Genomic DNA, 25,808 nt, shown 5'->3' with positions numbered 1-25,808 from the left:
TCATTTGACTGAAACTCACCTGTGCTTAGGGTTGAGCGGACCTGTCAAATTGTTCGGGTTTGGCGACGTTAACTGAACCCGAAAGCTCAGAGTTTGATTCCCCGTGCCTGCAGAAGTTGGATGCCGCCCTAGGGTTGCCGGGGAAAATCTGGATACCAGCCTATGGCTATATCCATATTTTCCAGTACTTTCTATGGTGGCATCCAACTTTTGCAGTCACAGGAAATCAAATGCTGAGCGTTAAGTTTGGATAACGTTGCTGAACCCGAAAAGTCTGACAGATCCGCTCAACACTACCTGTGATGTCACAACAGGCTACCTGACTGTAAACCACTTGCAAGGTCACAGCGCAGCAACTCATCTGACTGGGCTGCAACCAACTTGAGATGTCACAGCAGCTAAATTGACTGAAACTCTCAGGGGATTCCGCATTTGAGTCTGCCTTACAGGCGCATTGGTATGGACTACAGCGTGGCTCGCTTCTCACTCAGATCTGTTCCATGGAAGAAAAGAGGTGACTTTTCCTTTTTGATGCAGAACCCACATTGGGTAGCCTCAACAGAGATTACTCCACAGCCAGATCCACAGTAGAACTCTAGGGAGAGTCCACTATGGCTGTTTCTGATGGAGTCCACTATGGCTGTTTCTGATGGAGTCCACTATGGCTGTTTCTGATGGAGTCCACTATGGCTGTTTCAGATGGAACAGTCTATCTTGTATACGTACAGTACCCTAACAGCACAGAACCCCTCTAATGTATAAGGCTAGACTGGAAAATTAGATTTCCGTATAAGCAATGGGGTAACTTACATATAGGCAGCGTTAGCCATATGGAAAACCACCACATTGCGCAGCTACTGTGTTGAAGGGTAAGGTATAGGTGTAAATCCTTAAAGTAAAATCTCTTCCTTTGTTTATTCTACATGAAAAGTTGACAGCGGAGATCAGATTTCCCCGTGGAGCAGACAGCTTAATGATTTCCTGCTGGACAGTTTCTTGACATGTGGAGTTTGAAGGGATTGGAACATGTAACAGTTTCTTTGATATGAAGAGTATAATGTTCGAGACTTGTCCAGCAGTTGTCACTTCACAAGTAGGGAGCACTCAACTTCAAGGCGTCCTGTCTGGTCGTGGCTTGGCACCATCATCTCTTCGGGGCAGGTTTGTAACATCTGGACATTTTTCAATGATTCAGATACCTTTTCTGGAAGACGATCTTGTTTTCCTTTTTTCTTTTTAAGAAATATTGTCACATGACATCCCATAAGGGTCTTATTGCAGGTACCTTGGAAGGTTTCTCCATGCGTCATTCATTTGAAAGATAAGGCAACATTTGGCAATGATGCGACTGGATTTGTTTTTTAGGATGGGATTCTATAAAATAAAAAGAGCTTGTTAATATGTTCATATCTGATGTTTGCCGTGTATGCCTGGAAAGGCTCCTGATGTATATGGCGAATGTGTCCATATCCTATATAATGAGCCTGACCTATGCCAGTCTCCTTTTTGCATACATTCAGGTGGTAGGCACCACAGTAGCACCCAGCACCATATAGCCATGATGTCACTGATGTCACTGCAGCGTATCTAAACCCCAGTCAGCTTACCTGACTGACACTTACTAGTGATTTCACAGCGCCATACCTGACTGTAACTTCTTTGTGACAACACAGCACCATACCTGACCAAAACCCACTTGTGAGGTCACAGGACCACCTCAGACTGAAACTCACTTTTCTCACCGAAACCTCAGTATACCCGACTGACATCTACTTGTGAGGTCACAACAGCATACCCGACTGACATCTACTTGTGAGGTCACAACAGCATACCCGACTGACATCTACTTGTGAGGTCACAACAGCATACCCGACTGACATCTACTTGTCAGGTCACAACAGCATACCCGACTGACATCTACTTGTCAGGTCACAACAGCATACCCGACTGACATCTACTTGTCAGGTCACAACAGCATACCCGACTGACATCTACTTGTCAGGTCACAACAGCATACCCGACTGACATCTACTTGTGAGGTCACAGCAGCATACCTGACTGACATGTACTTGTGAGGTCACAGCAGCATACCCAACTGACATCTACTTGTGAGGTTACAGCAGCATACCCGACTGACATCTACCTGTGAGGTTACAGCAGCATACCCGACTGACATCTACTTGTGAGGTCACAGCAGCATACCCGACTGACATCTACTTGTGAGGTCACAACAGCATACCCGACTGACATCTACTTGTCAGGTCACAACAGCATACCCGACTGACATCTACTTGTCAGGTCACAACAGCATACCCGACTGACATCTACTTGTCAGGTCACAACAGCATACCCGACTGACATCTACTTGTGAGGTCACAACAGCATACCCGACTGACATCTACTTGTGAGGTCACAGCAGCATACCTGACTGACATGTACTTGTGAGGTCACAGCAGCATACCCAACTGACATCTACTTGTGAGGTTACAGCAGCATACCCGACTGACATCTACCTGTGAGGTTACAGCAGCATACCCGACTGACATCTACTTGTGAGGTCACAGCAGCATACCCGACTGACATCTACTTGTCAGGTCTTAACAGCATACCCGACTGACATCTACTTGTGAGGTCACAACAGCATACCCGACTAGCATCTACTTGTGAGGTCACAGCAGCGTTCCCGACTGACATCTACTTGTGAGGTCACAGCAGCATACCTGACTGACATGTACTTGTGAGGTCACAGCAGCATACCCAACTGACATCTACTTGTGAGGTTACAGCAGCATACCCGACTGACATCTACCTGTGAGGTTACAACAGCATACCCGACTGACATCTACTTGTGAGGTTACAGCAGCATACCTGACTGACATGTACTTGTGAGGTCACAGCAGCATACCCAACTGACATCTACTTGTGAGGTTACAGCAGCATACCCGACTGACATCTACCTGTGAGGTTACAGCAGCATACCCGACTGACATCTACTTGTGAGGTCACAGCAGCATACCCGACTGACATCTACTTGTGAGGTCACAGCAGCATACCCGACTGACATGTACTTGTGAGGTCACAACAGCATACCCGACTGACATCTACTTGTCAGGTCACAACAGCATACCCGACTGACATCTACTTGTCAGGTCTTAACAGCATACCCGACTGACATCTACTTGTGAGGTCACAACAGCATACCCGACCGACATCTATTTGTGAGGTCACAGCAGCATACCCGACTGACATCTACTTGTGAGGTCACAGCAGCATACCCGACTGACATCTACTTGTCAGGTCTTAACAGCATACCCGACTGACATCTACTTGTGAGGTCACAGCAGCATACCCGACTGACATCTACTTGTGAGGTCACAACAGCATACCCGACTAGCATCTACTTGTGAGGTCACAGCAGCGTTCCCAACTGACATCTACTTGTGAGGTCACAGCAGCATACCCGACTGACATCTACTTGTGAGGTCACAGCAGCATACCTGACCGACATGTACTTGTGAGGTCACAGCAGCATACCCGACTGACATCTACTTGTGAGGTTACAGCAGCATACCCGACTGACATCTACTTGTGAGGTCACAACAACATACCTGACTGAAATCTACTTGTCAGGTCATAACAGCATACCCGACTGACATGTACTTGTGAGGTCACAACAGCATATTCCCATCTCAGCTAGTATACTATAGTTAACCTTGTAGGGCTCATGAAATGAAATACTTTTACAAGTACAGTCATTCAGCAAAAGTGTCTCCTCTAGATTTTCTGCTCTGTTCTCTCCATTGTTGACAACTCGTTGTCTAGGTTACTGACCATCACTCTGCTCTAAAAGCAGTCTGGCTGGTCTATATTTAGCTATAGTATACTTATTTATATAAATTATACAGTATATATGCACTATGGGGGAAATTTATCAAACATGGTGTAAAGTGAAACAGGCTCAGTTGCCCCTAGCAACCAATCAGATTCCACTTTTCATTCCTCACAGACTCTTTGGAAAATGAAAGGTGGAATCTAATTGGTTGCTAGGGGCAACTGAGCCAGTTTCACTTTACACAATGTTTGATAAATCTCCCCCTATATCTCTATACATCTACATTATAGCTATATACTGTATACACTAGCCAGGCCACTGCTTTTAGAGCAGAGTGGTGGTCAGTAGACCTAGACAATGAGCCATCAACAATGGTAGGCAATGTATCTGCAAAAATATAAGTTTAAGTATGTTAGTTGAGATGGGAATACCCCATTAAATCAGTTAATACATGTCCATATAATTTCTATGGACTGGTTTGTCTAAACACAAATACAGGTCCTTGAGTTCTCCGCTTGTGGAGTATAATAAAAAAAACAAAGGGCGACAGCGCTCCATGGCGAGGATCAGAAGGGCAAGGTGAAAAAGGGATAGGGGTGCACGGCAACCCTCACCTGATGTGGTTGTGCAAAGGGAGGCACAACACTCTGCAGCGTATATATCAAGGACCGCAGCCACTCCCGATATCCAACAGGAAACAATGATGCAAACAACCTCCAACTCCAGACTACACGGATTATGGGGCGCAGGTCCAACTTGAGATCGAGGCACAGTGAGTAATAAAAATATATTTTATTGTGGAGACTCAACGCGTTTCGGAACCGCACCGGTTCCTTTCTCAAGAGTCATGATACTGATAAAACAGAACAGCACTATATATCACAAACCAAGATGACATCAAAAGGGGAGGAGGACTCAGAACCTCCCACTTCAATCAACACAGACACCTGTAACACCAATAAAGAAAGGCATATAGCTATAAACTACATTGCATTGAAATACAATAATATATAAGAAGAGTATATAAAACGAATATGTATATAAATAAAAATAATATGTGTAGAAAATGTATTAAAAAAAAAAAAAAAAACTTTAAAAAATTTTTTATTTTAAAAAAAAAAAATTTTTTTTTTTTTTTTTTTTTTTATTTATTTTTGGTGTTTATTTATTTTTGGTGTTACAGGTGTCTGTGTTGATTGAAGTGGGAGGTTCTGAGTCCTCCTCCCCTTTTGATGTCATCTTGGTTTGTGATATATAGTGCTGTTCTGTTTTATCAGTATCATGACTCTTGAGAAAGGAACCGGTGCGGTTCCGAAACGCGTTGAGTCTCCACAATAAAATATATTTTTATTACTCACTGTGCCTCGATCTCAAGTTGGACCTGCGCCCCATAATCCGTGTAGTCTGGAGTTGGAGGTTGTTTGCATCATTGTGGAGTATAATGACACAGAAGGCACATCACAAAGTTTTTCCACATTGCAAGGAATTATTCATAATCTTAATCTCAATTACTGCTGTTTAATCTGACGATAGATAGAATGGGACTTTTAATTTGTAAATAGATAATTTGTAAATAAATCATCAACCATGTAGTGTCTCCAGCTCCTGTGCAGACTAATGTGTATTTATGGAACAGATTACATACTCTTTTTCCGTCAGTTCCTATTTCTTGCTAAATGACATCAATAGGCTACTAGACTAATGGGAAGATGGGTGGAAGTATGGCTGCATTATCTGACTACATACTGTTTGTTGTCTGTTGGTGATTTTAAAGGAAACCTATGGAAAGTTTCTTTATTTTTCAAAGTTTTCCTTTGTACAAAAAAAGCTATTAACATCCCAAACCCTAACCCAGTGTGCTGGCTATCAGCAGATTACACATATTTAGAGTCACAATAGAACTGCGGAGCAATTGGGTCAGTCTGACAGATGCATGCGGGTCAGTAGTGAGAGCAGAGAACCCTACATTATAAGAGTAAATTACATGTCACCGCTATGAATGCGCTTGTAACTAGCTGGGGATGGATATTGTAGAGCTGATTAAATATTCACCGTATGTTACACCAATGGAGAGCAATAAAACTGTGTTCTCAGTAATAAATAATCACGCTGAGGAGCGGTATTAAATCACTATGAAACACGTGTTCCTTGTAAACTGATAGAATTAATGACAGAGCTAGAAGGAGCTTGGTGGGGGAAATATATAGAGGCTAGTATCCTAAGTTATCAGATTATCCCCACCTTAACAGTGCTGTACAGATTCACTCTTTGCAGGTTCTTGTGATTGAGGCGTGCTGTACCTCAAACCTCACAGCTTTCCGGGTATAAGCCTCAACCTTTTTACATTATATTCAGATTGGTATGTTAATAGCACACTTGCTATTCTCCCCAGTCATTGACTTTGACTAGGGATGAGCGCAACTCAAGCATACTCAAGCCCGATTGTTCGGCATTTGAATACCGGTTAATAAAAAAGTTGGATGCAGCACTAGGGAGTCCTGTAAAACATCTATACAGCCATAGGCCATGAGCTGTATCCTGTTTTCCTGGACTCCCTAGGGCTGCATCCAATTTCTTTAGCAAGGGGTATTCAAATGTCGAACGATCAGACTTAAGGATACTCAAGTTGCGCTCATCTTTAGATATAACTTTAATTTTTCCTTGGAACTGGTGTCAAATTTGACACATGTGAAAAGACCCTAATGGTGCCCCCCTTTATCATGGTCATAAAGTGATGGCATACCCTAGCATAAGTTGGAAATAACCTAAGCTGGCTTAACATTAGGAATTTTCGGCGGCCTTATTCCGAAAGGCTTGACCGTGGTTGGTCGGTAAGGGTTGAAATTTTGGGGGACAAAGTTATCACAAGACTCTGATGGATCTGTTCCATTGTTTGTCGCCTGGTCAGAGCTTTCATTCATGGCATGCAGATTTATCATTAGTTGAGATAAGCAAAGGCCGAGCACTCTCTGGTTCCTGAACCCAAGCGCTCGCCATTTGATTATGTAGCATTGAGCATTTGATTAACGGTGGCTGAAGAATTCAGATACTCCCCTAGGGTGGCTATGGCTGTACTCTTGTTTTCCAGGCAGCCTTGGGGCTGTATCCAACTTCTTCAGCCACAGGTAATCAAATGCTCTACGTTCAGGTTCAGCCCAACACAGCAGATAACGCTTGTTCTTTTCCCAAAAAAGGTGCGTTATGTTGCCAGAAAATGCTCTATATCCACCATACAAGATCTCTATTGGGTTCTCGGTTTCAGAATTGCAGTAGTAATTATTATGCAGACCTGCTTGTAGCTCTAGTATTTCCTGACAGACACAATTCAGTGTTTTTCAGTAGAGGTCAGGACCTAGGTAACGGAAGCCTGGAACCAGTTAACTTCTTGGTCCGCAGAGCCGTCAGTGATCGGTGCTGGGTGTGAATTCCCATCTCAGCAGGTAGGGTATTTTCCTCACACATCTCTCCAACAGAACAAAGTATTTTCGAGACTTCCTTGTAAACACAGTGTAACTATGGGGGCAGATACAGAAAGGTTTTTGTAAGTAAAGGTACTGGCTATGTCCTTCGTCTATTTTTCATTTTTATCTTGCTTTAAATTTTCTTCTCTATCTGTTATACCAATATTTGACTTCTGGGTTCATATCCATCAACAAAGTGTCAAAAAAGTCTCTGTTCCTCCTGAGTTATGATTAATGGGAGAAGTCGACAACTTGATGGTCAACTGAGACTTACCTTAATATCATCACACTGCTGCTCACCAACATTGGCCACGCACAGTGTACATACAGATGAGAATAGTGAGTCAGGTTAGTATTCACATGTCTAATTCACTGAATTATTATCAATCTTGGTGATACTTTTGGGAAAAGATGGCATTAAAGTAGAGTCCGGCAAAATTTTTTATTAAAGTATTGTATTGCCCCCAAAAGTTATACAAATCACCAATATACACTTATTACAGGAAATGCACATAATGTGCTTTTTTCCCCGCACTTACTACTGCACAGCTCTGGGAGTCGGGTCGTGACATCACCATTTTATAGAGGAAGTGAAGCCTTGATGCAGTAGTAAGTGCAGGGAAAAAGCACTTTAAAAGCATTTCCGTAATAAGTCTATATTGGTGATTTGTATAACTTTTGGGGGGCAATACAATACTTTAATAAAAATTTTCGCCGGACTTCTCCTTTAAGGTGTTTAGGGCAAGGCTGCACAGACATTGCTAACAATGTTTGTACAGCCCTTGCTAAATGAATGTAGAGCTGTGTAATAGGCACTAGTAGATCGGCACTCATTTATATTATTGTTCGGCCCGTCTAATAGAACCCTTACTCTTCTCTTCATTTGTATGAACATGTAGGTGCACATCCACTTAGGATATTCTACTTACTATTAATACGGTCTAAATGGTTATTTGTGAACCATCTCATTAAGACCTTAATGGCAAAATATTGACTCCAAAATAATTTTTTTTATTTTGTCTGCTCCACCTTATGGCTCTCTTATAATGGACGTCCACTATTCTCTCACAGTACATTCAAGTGGGCAAGTCCAAACATTGAATAAGCAGTAAATCCTATGAAAGTTCCAAAAGGACCTATGTTTCTGCTAGATGTGTGAACAAAGATGGCCATACACATTAGATTAAAGACGGCAGAACCTAATGGCTGTAGCACGATCGGCTGATAAGATTTATGTATTTGGCAACAGCCAAACAGTCTCTGAATAGCACACATCAGAGAAAAGAAGGATGGGGCATGGTAATTTCAACCAGTCCTAACATTTTCTGATGGATTTTATTAGGGATATCGGGAAAGTTGATCTAATTTCAGGTCACCCTCATTACACTGTACCATGGCACTGCCATATACATTGCTGAGCCTTTAAGTCATGTTATATTCAGACACAAACAGCTCTAGCTGGATGATATTAGGCTGTGGCTAAAGAAATATGCAGAAATAGGTCTGCGAGATGAAGGAAGCCGTGTACAAACCAATCAATGTAAATGTCAACTTGGAAAAGCCCTGTGATCAGTTCGGACTGCAGGGACGAATCGTATTACTAATGATTGATGATAAATTTGCTTTGTACAAGAACAGAGGCTCTGGACCGATCATTTTTTGCATTTCATTTTCTCGTAAAGCTCCTCCATCTAGTCTGAAAGTATAATTACGCAAGAAAAAAATTGAAGTATTTTTTTATGCTTGATTTTACCCATTAGGTTAAAGGTGACTAAACCTTCAGATTATTTCCAGAGTGGTGGACCATCTAATATGTACTGGGGCAGCGTAAGGGCTCTATTTCATGGGGCGACTATCTGCCATGTTACATAGTTAAAGGAGAAGTCTTGTGAAAATTTTTATTAAAGTATTGTATTGCCCCCCAAAACTTATACAAATCCCCAACATACACTTATTACAGGGAATGCTTATAAAGTGCTTTTTTTCCCTGCACTTACTACTGCATCAAGGCTTCACTTCCTGGATAACATGGTGATGTCACTTCCTGGATAAAATGGTGATGTCACGACCCGGCTCACAGAGCTGTGCGGGCTGTGGCTGCTGGAGAGGATGATGGCAGGGGGACACAGGGCACTGGAGGGACACTGAGCATCCCTCTGCCATCATCCTCTCCAGCAGCCACAGCCCGCACAGCTCTGGGAGTCGGGTCGTGACATCACCATTTTATCCAGGAAGTGACATCACCATGTTATCCAGGAAGTGACATCACCATGTTATCCAGGAAGTGAAGCCTTGATGCAGTAGTAAGTGCAGGGAAAAAAGCACTTTATAAGCATTTCCCGTAATAAGTGTATATTTCCGTAATTAATAATTAATTAATAATTAATAAGCATTTCCGTAATTAATGAATATTGGTGATTTGTATAACTTTTTGGGGGGCAATACAATACTTTAATAAATATTTCCACTGGACTTCTCCTTTAAGGTGTTTAGGGCGAGGGCTGCACAGACATCGCTAACAATGTTTGTGCAGCCCTTGCTAAATGATTATAAGTCTGTCAAGTTCAATCTCTAACCCTACTGTGTTTATCCAAAGGAAGACAAAAACCCTTCTGGCCAATCGCCACGTCACTGGGAGAAAAATTCAATCGTTCGCCTGTTGGATAACTGTTGTCTTCCAACAAATTTAAAAATCATTGACCACCGGCAGCACATTGCTTTGTGTAATAGGTGATGCACGGCCAACAGAGGATTTAAGGGGTACTTCAGAGACAGTATGTAGAAAATGTTTTATGTTTACCTCTCCATGCAACCCTGATGTCCTCCTGCCATGTTTCTGGATCCCCTGCTGACTGCTGCCACCACTCCCATGTCCGCAGTGACAGCCCTCACAGCCAATCACTGACCGGCGCTGTCCTGTCTTGGTCAGTGACACTTTTATTTTGGATGCCACGGATTTCACCATGGTATTGGACATGGATTAGCCGTATACAATGCAGCACATCCTATCTACCGTACCTGCGTGTGGATTTCCTAATTCCCACTAGCAAAATCAGTGCCATAGCTTATACCCATTGAAAATCATGGGGGCAAATTTCAGTGTTCAGGTTCCGCAGCATGATATTTCTCTGTGTGAATGGGCCGTAAGTGTATAAGACCCTATTATAGTGTAAAAGAATCTGTGTGCAGTAAACTAAAAGAGACTTTCAACTTGTTAGAGTTGTCATGGGGACGACTTTATTCGCCTTCACAGCCGAGATCATTGTTGAAAATAATGCCCTTCTCTAATAAGCGCCCGTGTAGTAATCTGAGGTTAGCCATGCCTGATAGCCATCAAACAAGAATGTAGATGTGTCTATCAGGGCGATTAGCTCCGTCCATGGTGAAGTTGTAGTCTGGATTCCTACGGTGCGATCTTAGCTCTGAGAATCTTATTGACTTAGTTTTTAATCCGAATGCATGAAACTTGAGCATCAGAGATTTGTTGCCCATAGAACATGTTCCAGTTTAATAAAGCAGGGCTCATGCGGTTGTATTGTCGCCACGTATTCAGGTCATGATCCTTGAAGACTTCATTTTGTGAGCCGCAAACATTTTAGAGTGAAACCGGGATTGTCCATTATCCCTTATACACAGTTCACGGCAGGGGCTCCAAATCCTAAATACCAGGGAAAAAGAAGGGGTTTGCATCAATGATCAAAGTATCTAAGCAGAGAAGTCAGTGGCTGTCAGTGGGAACTCCAGAAATCACCTACTAGCCTGGGAGGAAGTCATTCTGGGACATCACTGATGTGTTGCAATGGTTGGATCAAGATCTTAAGGATTATGAAGTTATAACCAGGACAGACTGAGAAGAAAAGGCTGAGTCTCCAAGAGCCAACCGCTCGTCCCATAGACGTCCATAGAAATCTTTTTTGTAATTTGTCTAGAACGTTTATATTAGGTATATCTGTATGTATACATGAATATTTGTATACAATTACATCTGATCCCTGTATAATCTGCTGTGAAAGAACATGCAGGATCCTAATAGGATCAGGTTAAGCTGACATTAAAGTGGAGTCCAAATTTTTTAACTTTTTTTATGTAGCCTCAGGTGCTCCAATTCTAATGGTGTTTTATGCTTCCCAGTTCATGACATATAGGGGGGGGGTTACTATATGGTTGACTATATGCCCTTTATACTGAATAGTCAGATGGGTGGGAACTTCATTGAAAGATAGGGTGTGAATACTAGGTTAAGGGGGTGGGTTTAGGAGCTTCATAATCATACCCCCTCTAAACGTGGTTATGTCCCCTCAGCTCCGTAATCACACCCCTGATCCCATTTTGCAATCTAGGTCCCACCCATCTGACTACTACACTATGCTGAAAACTACAAAGTGTCAAATAGTTCAACCTTTATATCTCAGGAACCAAAACTTAGTTTCTGGATTGACTTAGGTGCTCAGGTTGTCTTGACACAGACAACTGCTTGTTTTGTTACCTGGTCCAGCTTCTACAGCTTCTGACCCCTCAGCCTTACCCTTTTCTTGCAGTGGGCACTAAGGGCAAATGAAAAATTATATAGTGGCCATACAGATTAATGGGCATTAAAGGGGTTGGAGATAAATGTATAATTGATGGGGAGGGTGATCATTCGGACACCCACCAATCATAAGAAAATGTGTCAGAGCCCATCATTTTTGTAACACAGTGGTCGAAAGGGCACTCTGCCACTCAGTTCTAAGGGACTGGCAGAGATGGCTAAGCTTTGTTTCTAGTTATTCTTCTGTAAACCTATAGACTTTGGATAGAGCCATAGGGCACCAGCTGCATGTTTAACCACTGCTTCATTAAATAGGGGGACTCAGGTCCCCGTTTTTTGAATCAGTGGGCTTCCTGTAGTTGGACCCTCAGCACTCATACCTTTAAAGTGTTAGTGTTTTAGAACAAATTGACATGTCAAAAGTTTTAAACAATTGGGGTCTGGGTGCAGAGACCCTTGCCAAAAGCAAGGAGATGGCAGGGAGAACTAGCACTCAGCTGAGGGCTTCACTCTACGTGTTCTGGCTAGAGATGAGCAAACCTCGAGCACGCTATGGTTTATCCAACCCCAATAGTGCAGCATTTGATTACCAGTGGCTACAGAAGTTGGATACAGGCCTAAGGCCGCCTGGAAAACATGGATACGGCCATAGGTTATATCCATGTTTTCCAGGACCCGCTAGGGCTGCAGAAGTCCACTTAGACTGATAGTGGAGGTTCCAAGCTGCCTCCTATAATGTCCATATCCCCTAACAGGACCTAAAAATTGGGCTGTTTTTACTTGAAGATTATTTTTATCTAATATACAAAGGTGTCTTTAGAAACATTTATACTAGGGATAGTCCGAACCTGCCGAGGTTCGGGTTCGTATGAACCCGAACGCTCGGCAGCAGATTCCCGCTGTCTGCCTGCTCCGTGGAGCGGGCGGATACAGCGGGAGGAACGCCTGGAAAACTGGGATACAGCCTATGGCTATGGCTGTATCCCAGTTTTCCAGGAGGTCCTCCCGCTGGATACGCCCGCTCCACGGAGCGGGCAGACAGCGGGAGTCCTTACCGAGGGTTCGTACGAACCCGAACCGAACTCTGTTCGGAGCATCCCTAATTTATACACATGGCTGAATGATACTCGCAGCTTGTTTTATCAGGCGATACTTTTCTAAGTCTTTAGGAGTAAGTAGAGGCAGAATTCCCCTGGTGTCTTTTCCCATGTAGACTGTAGATGTATGTATCCTCGTGCCTCGATAGATCTGTGATATCTGTCGAGCACCGTGCATGACTTGTTCCACAAATGTATTGACCTTTTCAACTTGCGGCGGCTCCCCGGCTCCCTTTTATTCATTTAAATCCAGTGGCATAAAAATAATAGTGAGTTAATGGCACGCCAGTTCTGTGTAAGCGCCTGGTTAAGGTGCTTATGCAAAGTGTCAATACTAGCAATTGGCCTAACAGTATGACAACATACTTGCTTGGAAATGGACTAATCTCTTGCTTGGGTTATTCAGAGGTCAGAAAGGGATTTTATGTTTTTTTTCTCTTGCACCCCTATTCAGCTTTCTATGTGTTTTTATAGCGGCTTTTCAGTAGTAATGATGTCCCCAGGCTGGAGAACCATGGTATTTATCCACAGCTACAGATCAGCAGCAAGTGTTCTGACATGCCTAGCAAGTACCCTGCATTGTACTTACTTATACAGTCCAAAGGAGAGGTCACTGGGGATGAGGATTTGAAGGGGTTGTCTGAAGACTTACTCGCATTTCTATAGATACCCCTACATTCTGCAAAAAAAATAAAAAATATAGCCCATACTCATAGACTCCAATCCCATACAACGTATGTTCTGACAATGCATGGTTCCTGGTCCCATTTTGTTTCTTCCTGCGTCTGATGGCATCATGAACCTATAGGAACTGAATGCTCATCCAAGAAGTCAAAATGCAGTGGGGAATGGAAAGATTCCATGTACACATTTATATATCATGCAAAGAGTCTGAGAGTTTTACTTTTACACCTGTAGAACCATAAGTTTGAGATCATTAAACTCCTGCCTGTTTGGACACAGAACAATGTAGACTTACATTTGGTGGTTCAGTTGCAGAGGCTATCATATAGCATCTAGAAAAAGTAAGTGTCCTATTAATTAGAAATGGACTTTGTCCATGGAACTTGCCTCAGCAACCTGACTGCCCAGGTGGACTTTGTGGTTGGCTGAAGGATAGATATCAGAGGGTTGTTGCTAATGTTGAGTATTCTGAGCAGAGAGAATGGAGGTGTCTGTAGTATGGAAATGATTTAGCTTTATTGGATATGTGGTCAAAACAATGAAAACTGCAGTTCAATGTTTCCCAATGTAAAATAATGCAATTGGAGAGAAGGAATCCTCTATCCGAGTATTTTATCGGCAGTTCTGTGTTAGCAAAGACTTCAGAAGAGAAGGCTTTAGGGGTAATGATTTCTGATAGGAGTCACCAGAACAAGCAGGAGATGGAGAAAGCTAATTGTATGCTGGGCTGTATAGCTAGAGGTATAACCATTAGGAAGAGGGAGATTGTGATCTCGCTGTATTGAGCTCTAGTGACATCACAACTGGAATAGCTGTGTCCAGTTCTGGAGACTTCACCTACAGAACCTCCTACTGTTACGATACATAACTTGTAAAAGTCTTCTGAACAACCCCTAGCTTTTAAGATTTATAAATTTATTTCTAGTAAAACTAGGTGATATCCACCATGTCTGCCGTGACATATCTAACTACAGTTCTACAGCAGTGTCGGGTGCTGGGTGCATTTTTGTATAACTTGGTGACTACCATATCGGCAGCTGTGACAGCGGACACCTCCTGTTATCATTCCCGGAAAACAGAAAAGAAACAAGACTAAGAAGCAGCCGTGTAGAATTTTTAACAACTGGAAGCTGAAGGAACTTTATTTACGGGGGATTTGTTTTTGTTTTTTACATTAGGTAGAACTGCGATACCTTCACAGCAAGACCTTCTCCCGCCTCCTTGGAAGTGATAGAAAACCCAGTACTTATTATAAATGGAATCTCAGATACAGAAATTAAATGGGGTTTAAAATGTACAGACGGCTTTAGCTGCAATCTAGGATAACCAAGATAAAATCTGTCTCCTAGTGAAGCATTAGCCCTTCTTCATTCCTACAGCAAAACAAACAAAGCATTTAGGAGAGAAACTTGTAATGAATTTTAGGCACCGTGGTGACATAACACAATCGTCCTGCCATTAATGGATCGCCCTCAGCTCGTGAGCACCAAGTGCCTAAAGATATCCGCTCAAGTAAGATAGATGGGCCCGGCCAGGTACAGACAGATCACTTTCAGTTTTGAGAATGAAGAGAACAGATTATCCCCCTGTAGAAAGACATCCATTGGCAATTTCACTTCCAGGGGGGTCTGCTGTGTATTGTCGCTGAAGCTTTGGGTGTAGATTTTAACCCTTTCATTATATAGGTGTGCACATAAAGCCAGTGGCGTGGACATGGCTGGGTATCTCATGGTATTGCTATGATGTTATAATCCATAAGGATTCATGGAGGTGCTGAATGTATATCAGCAGCACTACAGCCAGTTGTAACTTTTTACATTAACTTGTATACCTGGACTCACAGTTTAGTGACTGGACATTGTATCCTTAGAATTGCTGTTAAAATCATTATGGAGATTGACCGTGTAGAAAAAATGTCTTCCCAACACCCTGATAAGCCACATTGGTTGTATAGCTGCAGTGCTTCTTGTAGGACTTATGATGTAAATGGGTACCACAAGAGAAATCTTAGTACCCACACACATGCAATAGATGACGGCCAACAGCTATCTTCCCCGATCCTCCCCATACACATAGACAATCAGCTCCCCAAGCGTTCATGTTTTCTGAATGGAAAGAGAAGGGGTAAGCCGCTGCCAGATTCCTAGGCTGTTGGCTTATCTATACTAGACCAAACGGATGGGTAATTTTAAACCAAACATGGCTGACCCTTCTGTTCCCCAACATCATCTCTTCCTAGAGAGTCGGTAGGCCCCCATACACATTAGACAACCTTTTTCTAATGTCTGTCAGGGCCTTTAGATTTTTTTCCCTACTTCCCCATATACACAAATGGTCTATACAGCTGTGTGATATAGATGAGCACAACTCAAGCATGCACGGGTCTGTCCAAACCTGAACATGCAGCATTCAATTAGCGGTTGGTGCAGAATTTGGATGCAGCCCTAGGGAGTCCTAGATAGCATGGATATAGCCTATGGAATGTGGCTGTATCTATGTTACCAGGCAGCCCTATGCCTTCATCCAGCTTCTTCAGCCACCACTAATCAAATGCCGCACGCTTGAGCATTCTCGAGTTGCGTTCATCTCTATGCATGCATGTATTCTCATGGGATAGGGGGACAGGACACCACCAGAATCTCCCCTAAGAAGAGAAGGATCCGACATGTTGAAGTCCAACTGCTTGATCTTACTACCCCCAGCATCATCTGTCAGTGTAAAGTAATGCGGCCCCAATACAGATTGGATGACAGTAGTCTTCGCCAAAACTTTGTACTATATAGATTTGCCTATTAATAGAATTGAAGGGAATAGACATTGTTGGTATACTCACATAGTTTACGCTGCTGAGCAGCTGGATGTGGGCGGGACTGCAGTGTGATTGACAGCTCTGCACGGTTACACCACAGTCTTGTGTTGAGAGATGAATGTACACGGTCGAAATATCGTCACATGCTGGAGGAAGGATTAAAAAAGACATATCCGATGGAGGTCTCCATTGGATACTAGAAAACAGCCTCTGAAGCAGCCCCTCGGGTGACTAAACGCTGCTGACTCAGCACACAGCGTCAAGATTTAGTACAAAGAAAAAAAAAATAGGAGTTGATAATAGAAACTAATCATTTTCCAAATGGCCTTAGGGTCCTCTGTTGGGGGTGCTATAGCTATTGACTGCAAGAATAGCACAGCATGCTGCTCTATATGTGCCGTCAGGACCCGACAGGACCCCATTATATATGTGTAGATGGCGAGGATAGCTATCATAGCAGCCACCCTTCTGGATCTTATAGGGCAGAGGCCCTGACACCAGTGTGAAGAGACCCTTCATAATCCCCAATGATCAGGTTTTTTTACCAAATTAATTTTTTGTACCATTTAAGTTAGTAGGTCATTTTTATTCTGTGTTTCTTGATCACTTATGCAGAAAAAATAACCATACAGTGAGCCGGGTCGTATGTATAACAGGAATGTCAATGATTACATGTGCTTTAGGGATACAGACGGCTCTCCCTGCCCCTGATCACCCTTTCCTATAGGGCACGGCTGTGGTTTTTGTTCTGTTTGTGCAGCAACTTTAGAGCCGTCAGTATGAGTAAAGATTTCAGGAAATAATAAAATTGTTCGGTTTGATTGACAGTGAAAGACAGCTAACTGTTTTATGGAGAAAGCTAACATATGCCAGAGGGGGGTCCATTGTGTAAATGGAAGGATTGATCACATAGTCACAGCGGGAGCCTGTGCATTCAGGCCCAGCTCTCTTTCTATAGCGGACCCTGTAGAGGTGAAGAGAGCAGATGCACCCCTCACCCTTCAGCCATAGACCGCTTACTGAATGCCTCAATGTACTTCAATGAGACCCGTCTCCAGCGCGCCCCCAGAGTTAAATATTACTTCCCGCACTGTCTGATATACACAGGGAAAGGCATGCGAGCCATTCTGCTAACAGTCTCTTAAATTAGATGGGTATTAGAGTTTACATTAAGGTCACTATATAACCAAAAACCAGGCGGCCACCATTTCATCCAGTGGCCGAAAGTCTATAAATCTCCGTTTTATGGCTTTCTTGACCTTGTGACTCCTTCCTGATTTTTTTTCTTTTATTTCACGGATACAACCGATATATTAGAAGATGTCAATTCCTTTAACGCCACAGTAGGACTAACATACAGCTTGGCTCCTTGAAAGATCCTGGTCAACCAGAGATGATGTTACCTATATTTCACATCTACCATAGTCCATACAGCTCGCCAAAGAGGGCCAAGCGGCAGCTCCATAGAGAATTCATGGAAGGGTTTGGAGCATGTCAACCCTTTCAAAACAAAGGAATTGGGTTCCATTGTGGAGATCATGGGGGGTCAGTAGTAGGACCCCCAATAAATTCACCCCTATCCCCTATGGCATGGTGAATTTAGGCAGGAACACGCCTTTCAAAACTAGCCAACAGTGAAGAAGAAGGCGTTAAAAGATGGTAGAATCAAGGTGCTTGTACACATTCATTAGCTATTGCCTAAAAGTTTACTAATCCAACAGCCTTCTCCCTCTTTATAGAGGCGAGTCCCCTCTGTAGGACACAACTAGAGCGTCTCTCCTTCTGGAGGACCTGGGACATCAGTGCATTACACTGTTTTAATTAAAATCAATTGGCTGCCTGTGTAATTCTTTATTTCCCCAGTGGGGGCGCTACAGGGAAATTGAAAATTAGTTTTTAGATTCACCACAGATTACAACTGATCTCTCTGGATCTCAGAAATAATCAGATGATCATCTTGTTATCAGGGGACCCTAAATGGATTGTGCAAAGTGGAAAACCAATACGATCACATGTATTAGTGAATAACATATTGGATGATTGTATAAGAATGAGTATAGGAGATCCCAGGAAGCTATAGCGGGGTCAGTAAAGTTTACAAGCGTGGAACTTGCGTGCTGCAAACAATTATAAACTGGATAGGAAGTGGGTTTGAAATGGCTTAAAGGGATTATGGGTTTAAAGCTGAATAAATGGTTCGCTGTTTCAGTTTAGACACATTAGCTTTTAAAAGATTACTCGAGTATTGACCAACAACCTCTGCAGCAGATCTTAAAATAATGATCTGTGCTCTGGGGGTATCGTTTTAGTTGTGTTTGGGAAGGAGGTATTCCCTGGAGTTGGGAGTCTTCTTCTGAGCCGGGGATTCCCCGCTGAGGATAATCTAGTAGGGGAAGTATAATGCACTTAATTATAGCTAGGGAAAGAATCTGCTTTAAATTAGCCTGGAATTCCACATACCCCACCCTGTCACTAACAATACCAGAGGAAGCGGAAGTCTTACACACCACTATCTCTGCTGGACCTCTTACCTTGTGTTTAGTCATTAAAGTGATCCTACCTTGGTGGATGATGATGATGATCTTTGTCTTTTAGCTCCTAGACCTGTTCATGATTTGGGATTGGTCTACGTATCTCGCTGATTATGGTCAATCCAACTCCAAGTACCTAAGAGTGAACCCGAACACCGCTCTCATTCTTCTCGAGAAGTAAGTATCATGACTTATTCCAAACGCTGTAGGACGATGGAAATCTACCATAATGACTAATGGGAAGTCATTAACTGATTATGTTAGACCCCTTGGGTTGTAGTCACCAGCTGATTATGTTAGACCCCTTGGGTTGTAGTCACCAGCTGATTATGTTAGACCCCTTGGGTTGTAGTCACCAGCTGATTATGTTAGACCCCTTGGGTTGTAGTCACCAGCTGATTATGTTAGACCTTGGGTTGTAGTAATTTTATCTGTCATATAGTCATTTGATCTATCTAACAAGTGATCATGATTTCATCTATCTGGTGATCAGTAGAGATGAGCGAATCTCAGGCACGCTTGGGTCCATCTGAAACTGATCATGGGGCATTTGATTACCGGAAAATGTTGGATGCAGCTCTAAGGAGTCCTGGAAAACATGGATCAAATGCTGCATGCTCTAGTTCAGACGGAACCAGGTGTGCTTGAGGTTTGCTCATCTCTAGTGATCAACCATCATGTGATCTAACAATCAGTAGGTCATTTGATCTATTTAGTGATAGATCATTCAATCCATCTAAATCAGGGATGGGGAACCTTTGGCCCTCCAGTTTGTTGCAAAACTACAATTCGCATTATGATTGGACAGCCAAAGCAAAGCTTTGGCTGTCCAGGCATGATGGGAATTGTGGTTTTGCAACAAGCTGGAGGGCTGAAGATTCCCTATCCCTGATCTAGAAGTTGATCAATCATTCGATCTGTTTATTGATTAGTCTAATAGAAGTGAGTGATCTATTAGAAGAGGATTGTCAAACTCGCATCCCTCCAGCTGTTGCAAAACTACAATTTCCATCATACCTGGACAACTAAAGCCTTAGCTTTGGCTATCCGGGCATAGTGAAAATTGTAGTTTTGCAACAACCAGAGGACCGCGAGTTTGACAGCTGTGTATTAGAACTATGTCCAAATCTTGCTTCCCGATAATAAATATAGACTTGCCTATACCTCCTAAGCTTCTGTGGTGCAGGCGGTCATGTTGTGTCATTGTTGTAGATTACAGGCTGTCACTTTTCTCTTCCTCTCCCCAGGATGAAAGACATGAACAAGAAGAATAATATCTTCGCTCAGTTCAGGAAAAACGACCGGGACAGACAGAAGTTAATAGACACGGTAGTGAAGCAGCTTAGAAGTCTGGTGAATGGGATGTCCCAGCACTCCTAGTGGTGGCCATACTACAAAGTGTACAGAAGCCTATAATCAGGACATTGCCTTCCTGCAGAATAAAGCACGCGCCTCACACGGCCCATGGGACAGGACTAAAAAAATGTTTTATGGTTGCTTTTTGTAACTATAGGGTTTTTATATATCGCACACAATTGGCGTCAGGAGCAGAACCAGTTATTGGAGTGTACAGCAGATGAATGGACTATAAATATTGTATTTTACTTATTGCTGCTAAAGCCTGCCACTTTTTCTGATTTTAGGGCATTTTAAGCTGGGTTTTGTATGTTGTGTGAAGTCATTGAGATAAGTGAGTCAGTTATTGAGATGAAGGGTCTGCATGCGATCACATGACCCTGCGGACCCCGATCATTGCCTGCTGAATGGACATGTCTTCCTATGTGAGTGTATGAGCAGCCACTTTTACTATAGATTTGGTTCTCAGGGGTTGTGATTTTGAACTATACTTTGTAAATATTTGCTTTTAATCTCCTTCGGGAATAAAAGGAATGTTAAGAAAAATCCGGAGTACTGTGGTTTTATTACCGACAATAGTGGTGCTTTTATATCCGAATGAGATAATATTTTGGGAAACAGTTATAAAGTGCCAAAGAGTAGTCACTGGGGGTGATGCAAGGGGGGGGGGTAACAGGTGACAATGGGAAAATACTGGGGGGAAAACACAAGTGACCAAAGTAACCATATTCTACTTGGCTACTAGAGGTGGTCATGGTGAAGTGGCACCCATGTGATGATTTACATTGAGGCCCTATGGCTCCTTTACTTCTGCCATACATTTCATACAACTGTCTCTGGCAGTGGCCCTGGGAGCAAACCTTCCCAAACATTTGCCATTGGGGAAAAGTCCTCCATACACATTCGAGAATTGGCCAATCCTGCCAAAATCTGCAGGTCTTGCCGGCTTAAGTATGCAAAACACCTTGCATGTTTTTTTTGTTCTTTTTGGTTTGTCCTTATTGTGAGGGCCCAGTCACACTACAGAATCCGCACGGATAACCTCCAGCAGATTCCGTGCACGCTCCTGTTTGAACATCTGGCTGTCCCATAGGCTCCATTCTATGGTCATGCAGATTCTTGTGGTTCGCCCAAAGAACTGACACATCAATTCTTTTTTGGGCAGACGACAGAAACTGCCTGAATAGAATTGGAGCCTATAGGACGGGCAGATATGTAAGCAGGGGGGCGAGCGCACAGAATTAGCCGGAGTTTATTTGCACGGATTCCGTAGTGTGACCAGGCCCTAAGAAAAAGGGTCAGTGTTCCCTATAATAACGAATAATAGCAGGACATTTTTTGATGAAACCTTAATCCCAGACAATCGTAATTGTAACTGGAAAATGGCTAAAGGGAATGGGGATGGGGGGGGGAATGGCTAAAGGGAGCCAAAAAAAAGCAGTAGTGTCCAGTATTCCTTAACAGTTGCACCCTCAGATACCCCAAACTTCAGACATCTTACAACACAAATGATAGATCTCTTCCATTGTGTTGCATTCTTCTCATCATTGCTAGAGACGAGCGAATCTTGAGCATGCGCTGGCTCATCCAAACTTGATCGTGCATCATTTCCAGTGGCAGCAAGAGTTGGATGCAGCCCTAAAGCCCCTATTCCACGGGGCGACTATGAGGAGCAAGCGAGCGCTGTTAACGCTCATTTGGTCCTCGTTCCCTGCTCCCTGTCGCCGCTACTCCACGCGGTGGCAGCGAGCAGGTGAGTGTGGGAGGGGCTGTGTTGAGCTGCGGGGGGGCTGCCCAGCTGATCGCTAGATCGTTTGGGCAGCCCATAGAGGACAGTGGCGGTCTGCTGCCCAAGCTCCTGCTGCAACGACTGCAGATTGCTGCTATCCCAGTCGTTTGTTTTTCATCATGCTTGAAAGACAAATGACATGAACGATGTCGGCTGATCGTTGCCTTCTATTCCACTGGACAATTATTGGCCATAACGGACGATAATCGTTCTGTGGAATAGGGCCTTAAGACTGCCTGGAAAACATGGGTTCAGCCATAGGCTTTACCCATGTTTTCCAGGACTTCCATTGGGCTGCATCCAACTTCCTCAGCCACCAGTAATCAGATACTGCACGCTCAAGTTTGGATGAGCCAGCGCATGCTTAAGATTCACTCATCTCTGATCACTACTGATTGCACACACACACACACACACATATATATATTTTCCATATGGTAATGTAATATGTGCAACTTACAAACAGAACTATTTAATCAGTTTAATCACTTGTCCTATTAGGGAATTATATATATATGTGTATATATATATATATATATATATATATATATATATATATATATATGGGATACAATATGAGCAATGTCTAACTAAAAGGGAACAATATTACACATCGACATACGTTCTTTTACAACCAGTAACATCACAATAATGGTAGACACAAAGGCATCTATACAACTGGTGTAAACACAGTTTGATTAATCCAGGCCATAGTCTATAGTCTGCCATACAACAAGAGTGTACATGTAAAGTCTTTACCTTCTACTAAGCCAAACCGAAATCACGTAGGACCCTAGTGTAATATGGACACTAAACTGCAGCTGTACTACACCCATCCAGAATGTGGCCGTTAAGCTGGAGGGAAAATTTATTTTAATTAGAGATGAGCGAACCGGGTTCGGGTTAGAGTCCATCCGAACCCGAACGTTCGGTATTTGATTAGCTGGGGCTGCTGAACTTGGATAAAGCTCTAAGGTTGTCTGGAAAACATGGATATAGCCAATGACTATATCCATGATTTCCACATAGCCTTATGGTACTTTTACACGGGACGATTGATCGTTCGTTTTTGCGCGATAACGGTCAAATGCGAACGATAATCGTACGTGTAAACGCAGCGAACGATCAAACGACAAGCAAAAATACGTTCATTTCAAATCATCGTTGATCGTTCGCAAAAAATTCGCAGATTGTTCAGTGTAAACATTCTTTCAACGATTTCCCCTATGTGTGAGATAGGCTTAAACAATCGCAAAACGATCGCATAGCGAATTTTCCGTACGATGTATCGTTCCGTCTAAATGCTGATCGTTATAAGAAAACCATCGTTCATTCAAAATCATTAATCGTGCGATCGGGCGAATTATCGCACTGTGTAAAAGTACCATTAGGGCTTCATCCAACTTCAGCAGCCCCGCTAATCAAATGCTGAAAGTTCGGGTTTGGATGGACTCGAGCATGCTCCAGGTTCGCTCATCTCTAATTTTAATGTGACGGCTAGAGATAAGCGCGACTCAAGCATGTTCGGGTCTGTCCAAACCTGAGCATGCGGAATTTGATTAGCGGTGGCTGAAGAAGTTGGATGCATCCCGAGGGAGCGTGCTCAAGTTGTGTTCATCTCTAGTGATGACAATTTAGATGATTGGCCATCCTTACATGGGGTAACATATTTAGATTTAAACAGGACCTGTAGCCTTTGCTGGCCTGTTTTATGAAATGCTTGTATTCTTGGTTAAAGGGAACAATTGAGCTGATATGGTTCCATGAACCACTGTATACAGCTCCTGCGTGCCGCCGCTGCAGCAGTCGCTGTATAACCGAAAAGAAGCAGTTTAATCCCCCGCGCGCGTGACAGGCAGCGGCAGGGAAGAGGTCATCTAGGCGGCTCCCCACCCACAGCGGTTCTGGAACATTTTCTTATAGCTTTGTGATGTGCCCTTCCTCTGTTATTCTTACTAGACATATATGACTAAATGGCCAACTGGGTGTTACTAGTTGGGGGCGTGGCCCTACATTGTCTGACACTGTCAGCTCTGATTGGATTGTGCCAGCCAGTGTAGAGGCACGCCCCCCCACTAGTAAGGGTAGAACCACAATGCATTTTTGCAGTCTAACATATCCGTTTAATGGGGAAAAAAAACGAACGCATTTGTTTGGATCAGTTTTTCCATTGACTTCCATTATAACAACAACAACAAAAAAGGATCAAAGTGGATTCGTTTTTTTTTCTTTTAGTTTTTAGTGGTCGACAACGTTTTTGTGTACATTAAAAAAAAAAACATTTAAAAAACGGATCAGATAAACAGACCGGAAAAAGTGCAGTGTGAACCTACCCTAACACCCAGTTGGTTATTTAGTCAAAGCTAGGAATAAAGCTATCCCAGAATTATTTTATTGGGAATAGAAGTATTTACTATTCATGTTAGGGAGATGACAGGTTCTCTTTAAGTCTATGGCTTTGTTAAAGGAGAAGTCCGGTGAACATTTTTATTAAAGTATTGTATTGCCCCCCAAAAGTTATACAAATCACCAATATACACTTATTATGGGAAATGCTTATAAAGTGCTTTTTTCCCTGCACTTACTACTGCATCAAGGCTTCACTTCCTGGATAACATGGTGATGTCACTTCCTGGATAACATGGTGATGTCACTTCCTGAATAACATGGTGATGTCACGACCCGACTCCCAGAGCTGTGCGGGCTGTGGCTACTGGAGGGACACTGAGCATCCCCCTGCCATCATCCTCTCCAGCAGCCACAGCCCGCACAGCTCTGGGAGTCGGGTCATGACATCACCTTTAAGCAAATAATTTGGTAAATTTATTAGTACTGATGCATAAAGCCTAAAAAGGCATAACAAAACATTCAGAAGTGTAACCAGTAGTTTGGGCTCCATCTCCTGGTGCAAAATGTGCTACAAATCTGCTAAATATTACTTCATCATTTTGCCCTACAAGCTCACAGGACCATCATTGGTGTTGCTGGGACTTGCAGTTCCACACAGCTGCGGTAAGTGTGCTGCCCCTGCTCAGGTATTGGGATATGATGCCCCTGCTCAGTTATTGGGATATGATGCCCCCATCCCTGGGGTAAGTGTGCTGCCCCTGCTCAGTTATTGGGATATGATGCCCCCATCCCTGGGGTAAGTGTGCTCCCCTGCTCAGTTATTGGGATATGATGCCCCCATCCCCTTTGTTCTCCAGGAAATCCCCTCCAATCACACATATTGGCTTTGGTGGGTTTCCAGCTCGCTCCTGGCAGATGTGGGAGTGCAGCTCCTGGGCCATGGGCGGCCTCACTACTGCTCGGCTTTTATTACAGTTTGGGATCTGGGGAATTGGCCTTCATGGGAGATCTCCACCCGAGGACATAAATTACCGCCGAGATTTATACTGATGGCGCTGGGAATTATTACCGGGTGTATTTCATGTGTGCACGGCCACCGAGAATGCTGGGAGGACAGGGCGATCGATCCAGCTCACAAGCCCCGGTCTCCGGCTCCTGCAGCCCGACCACTGCCTCCTGCTTACCGGGGACTGTTAACCCTTCTCCCGACCATTCCCGGGGACTGTTAACCCTTCTCCCGACCACTGCCTCCTGCTTCCCGGGGACTGTTAACCCTTCTCCCGACCACTGCCTCCTGCTTCCCGGGGACTGTTAACCCTTCTCCCGACCACTGCCCCGCGCGGCCGCATCCAACTCTGTTGCCGTTACACGG

The 25,808-nt window shown here is 43.4% G+C and overlaps 1 protein-coding gene and 1 long non-coding RNA gene across 7 annotated transcripts in view; one reads left to right on the top strand and one right to left on the bottom strand.

Annotated features, from left to right (window-relative positions):
• Positions 1-20,810, top strand: part of EXOC6 (exocyst complex component 6) — a 213,150-nt gene extending 192,340 nt beyond the window's left edge. For all 6 annotated transcript variants that reach the window (XM_069980107.1, XM_069980112.1, XM_069980109.1 and 3 more), the window contains 2 exons: positions 19,007-19,119; positions 20,190-20,810. In XM_069980107.1, the coding sequence (XP_069836208.1) occupies positions 19,007-19,119; positions 20,190-20,322 (246 nt within the window). In that variant the 3' untranslated portion in view covers positions 20,323-20,810. The remainder of the gene's footprint in view (positions 1-19,006; positions 19,120-20,189) is intronic.
• Positions 913-18,992, bottom strand: LOC138799221 (uncharacterized). The gene is made up of 3 exons (XR_011364229.1): positions 18,972-18,992; positions 7,122-7,345; positions 913-1,374 (listed from the first exon to the last, which is right to left on the bottom strand). It is a non-coding gene; the product is annotated as an uncharacterized lncRNA (long non-coding RNA).
• Positions 20,811-25,808: the final 4,998 nt, after the last annotated feature.

The sequence above is a fragment of the Dendropsophus ebraccatus genome, chromosome 8 (assembly GCF_027789765.1).
Source record: "Dendropsophus ebraccatus isolate aDenEbr1 chromosome 8, aDenEbr1.pat, whole genome shotgun sequence".
NCBI lineage: Eukaryota > Metazoa > Chordata > Amphibia > Anura > Hylidae > Dendropsophus > Dendropsophus ebraccatus.
This window is presented reverse-complemented; position numbering and strand designations above follow the sequence as displayed.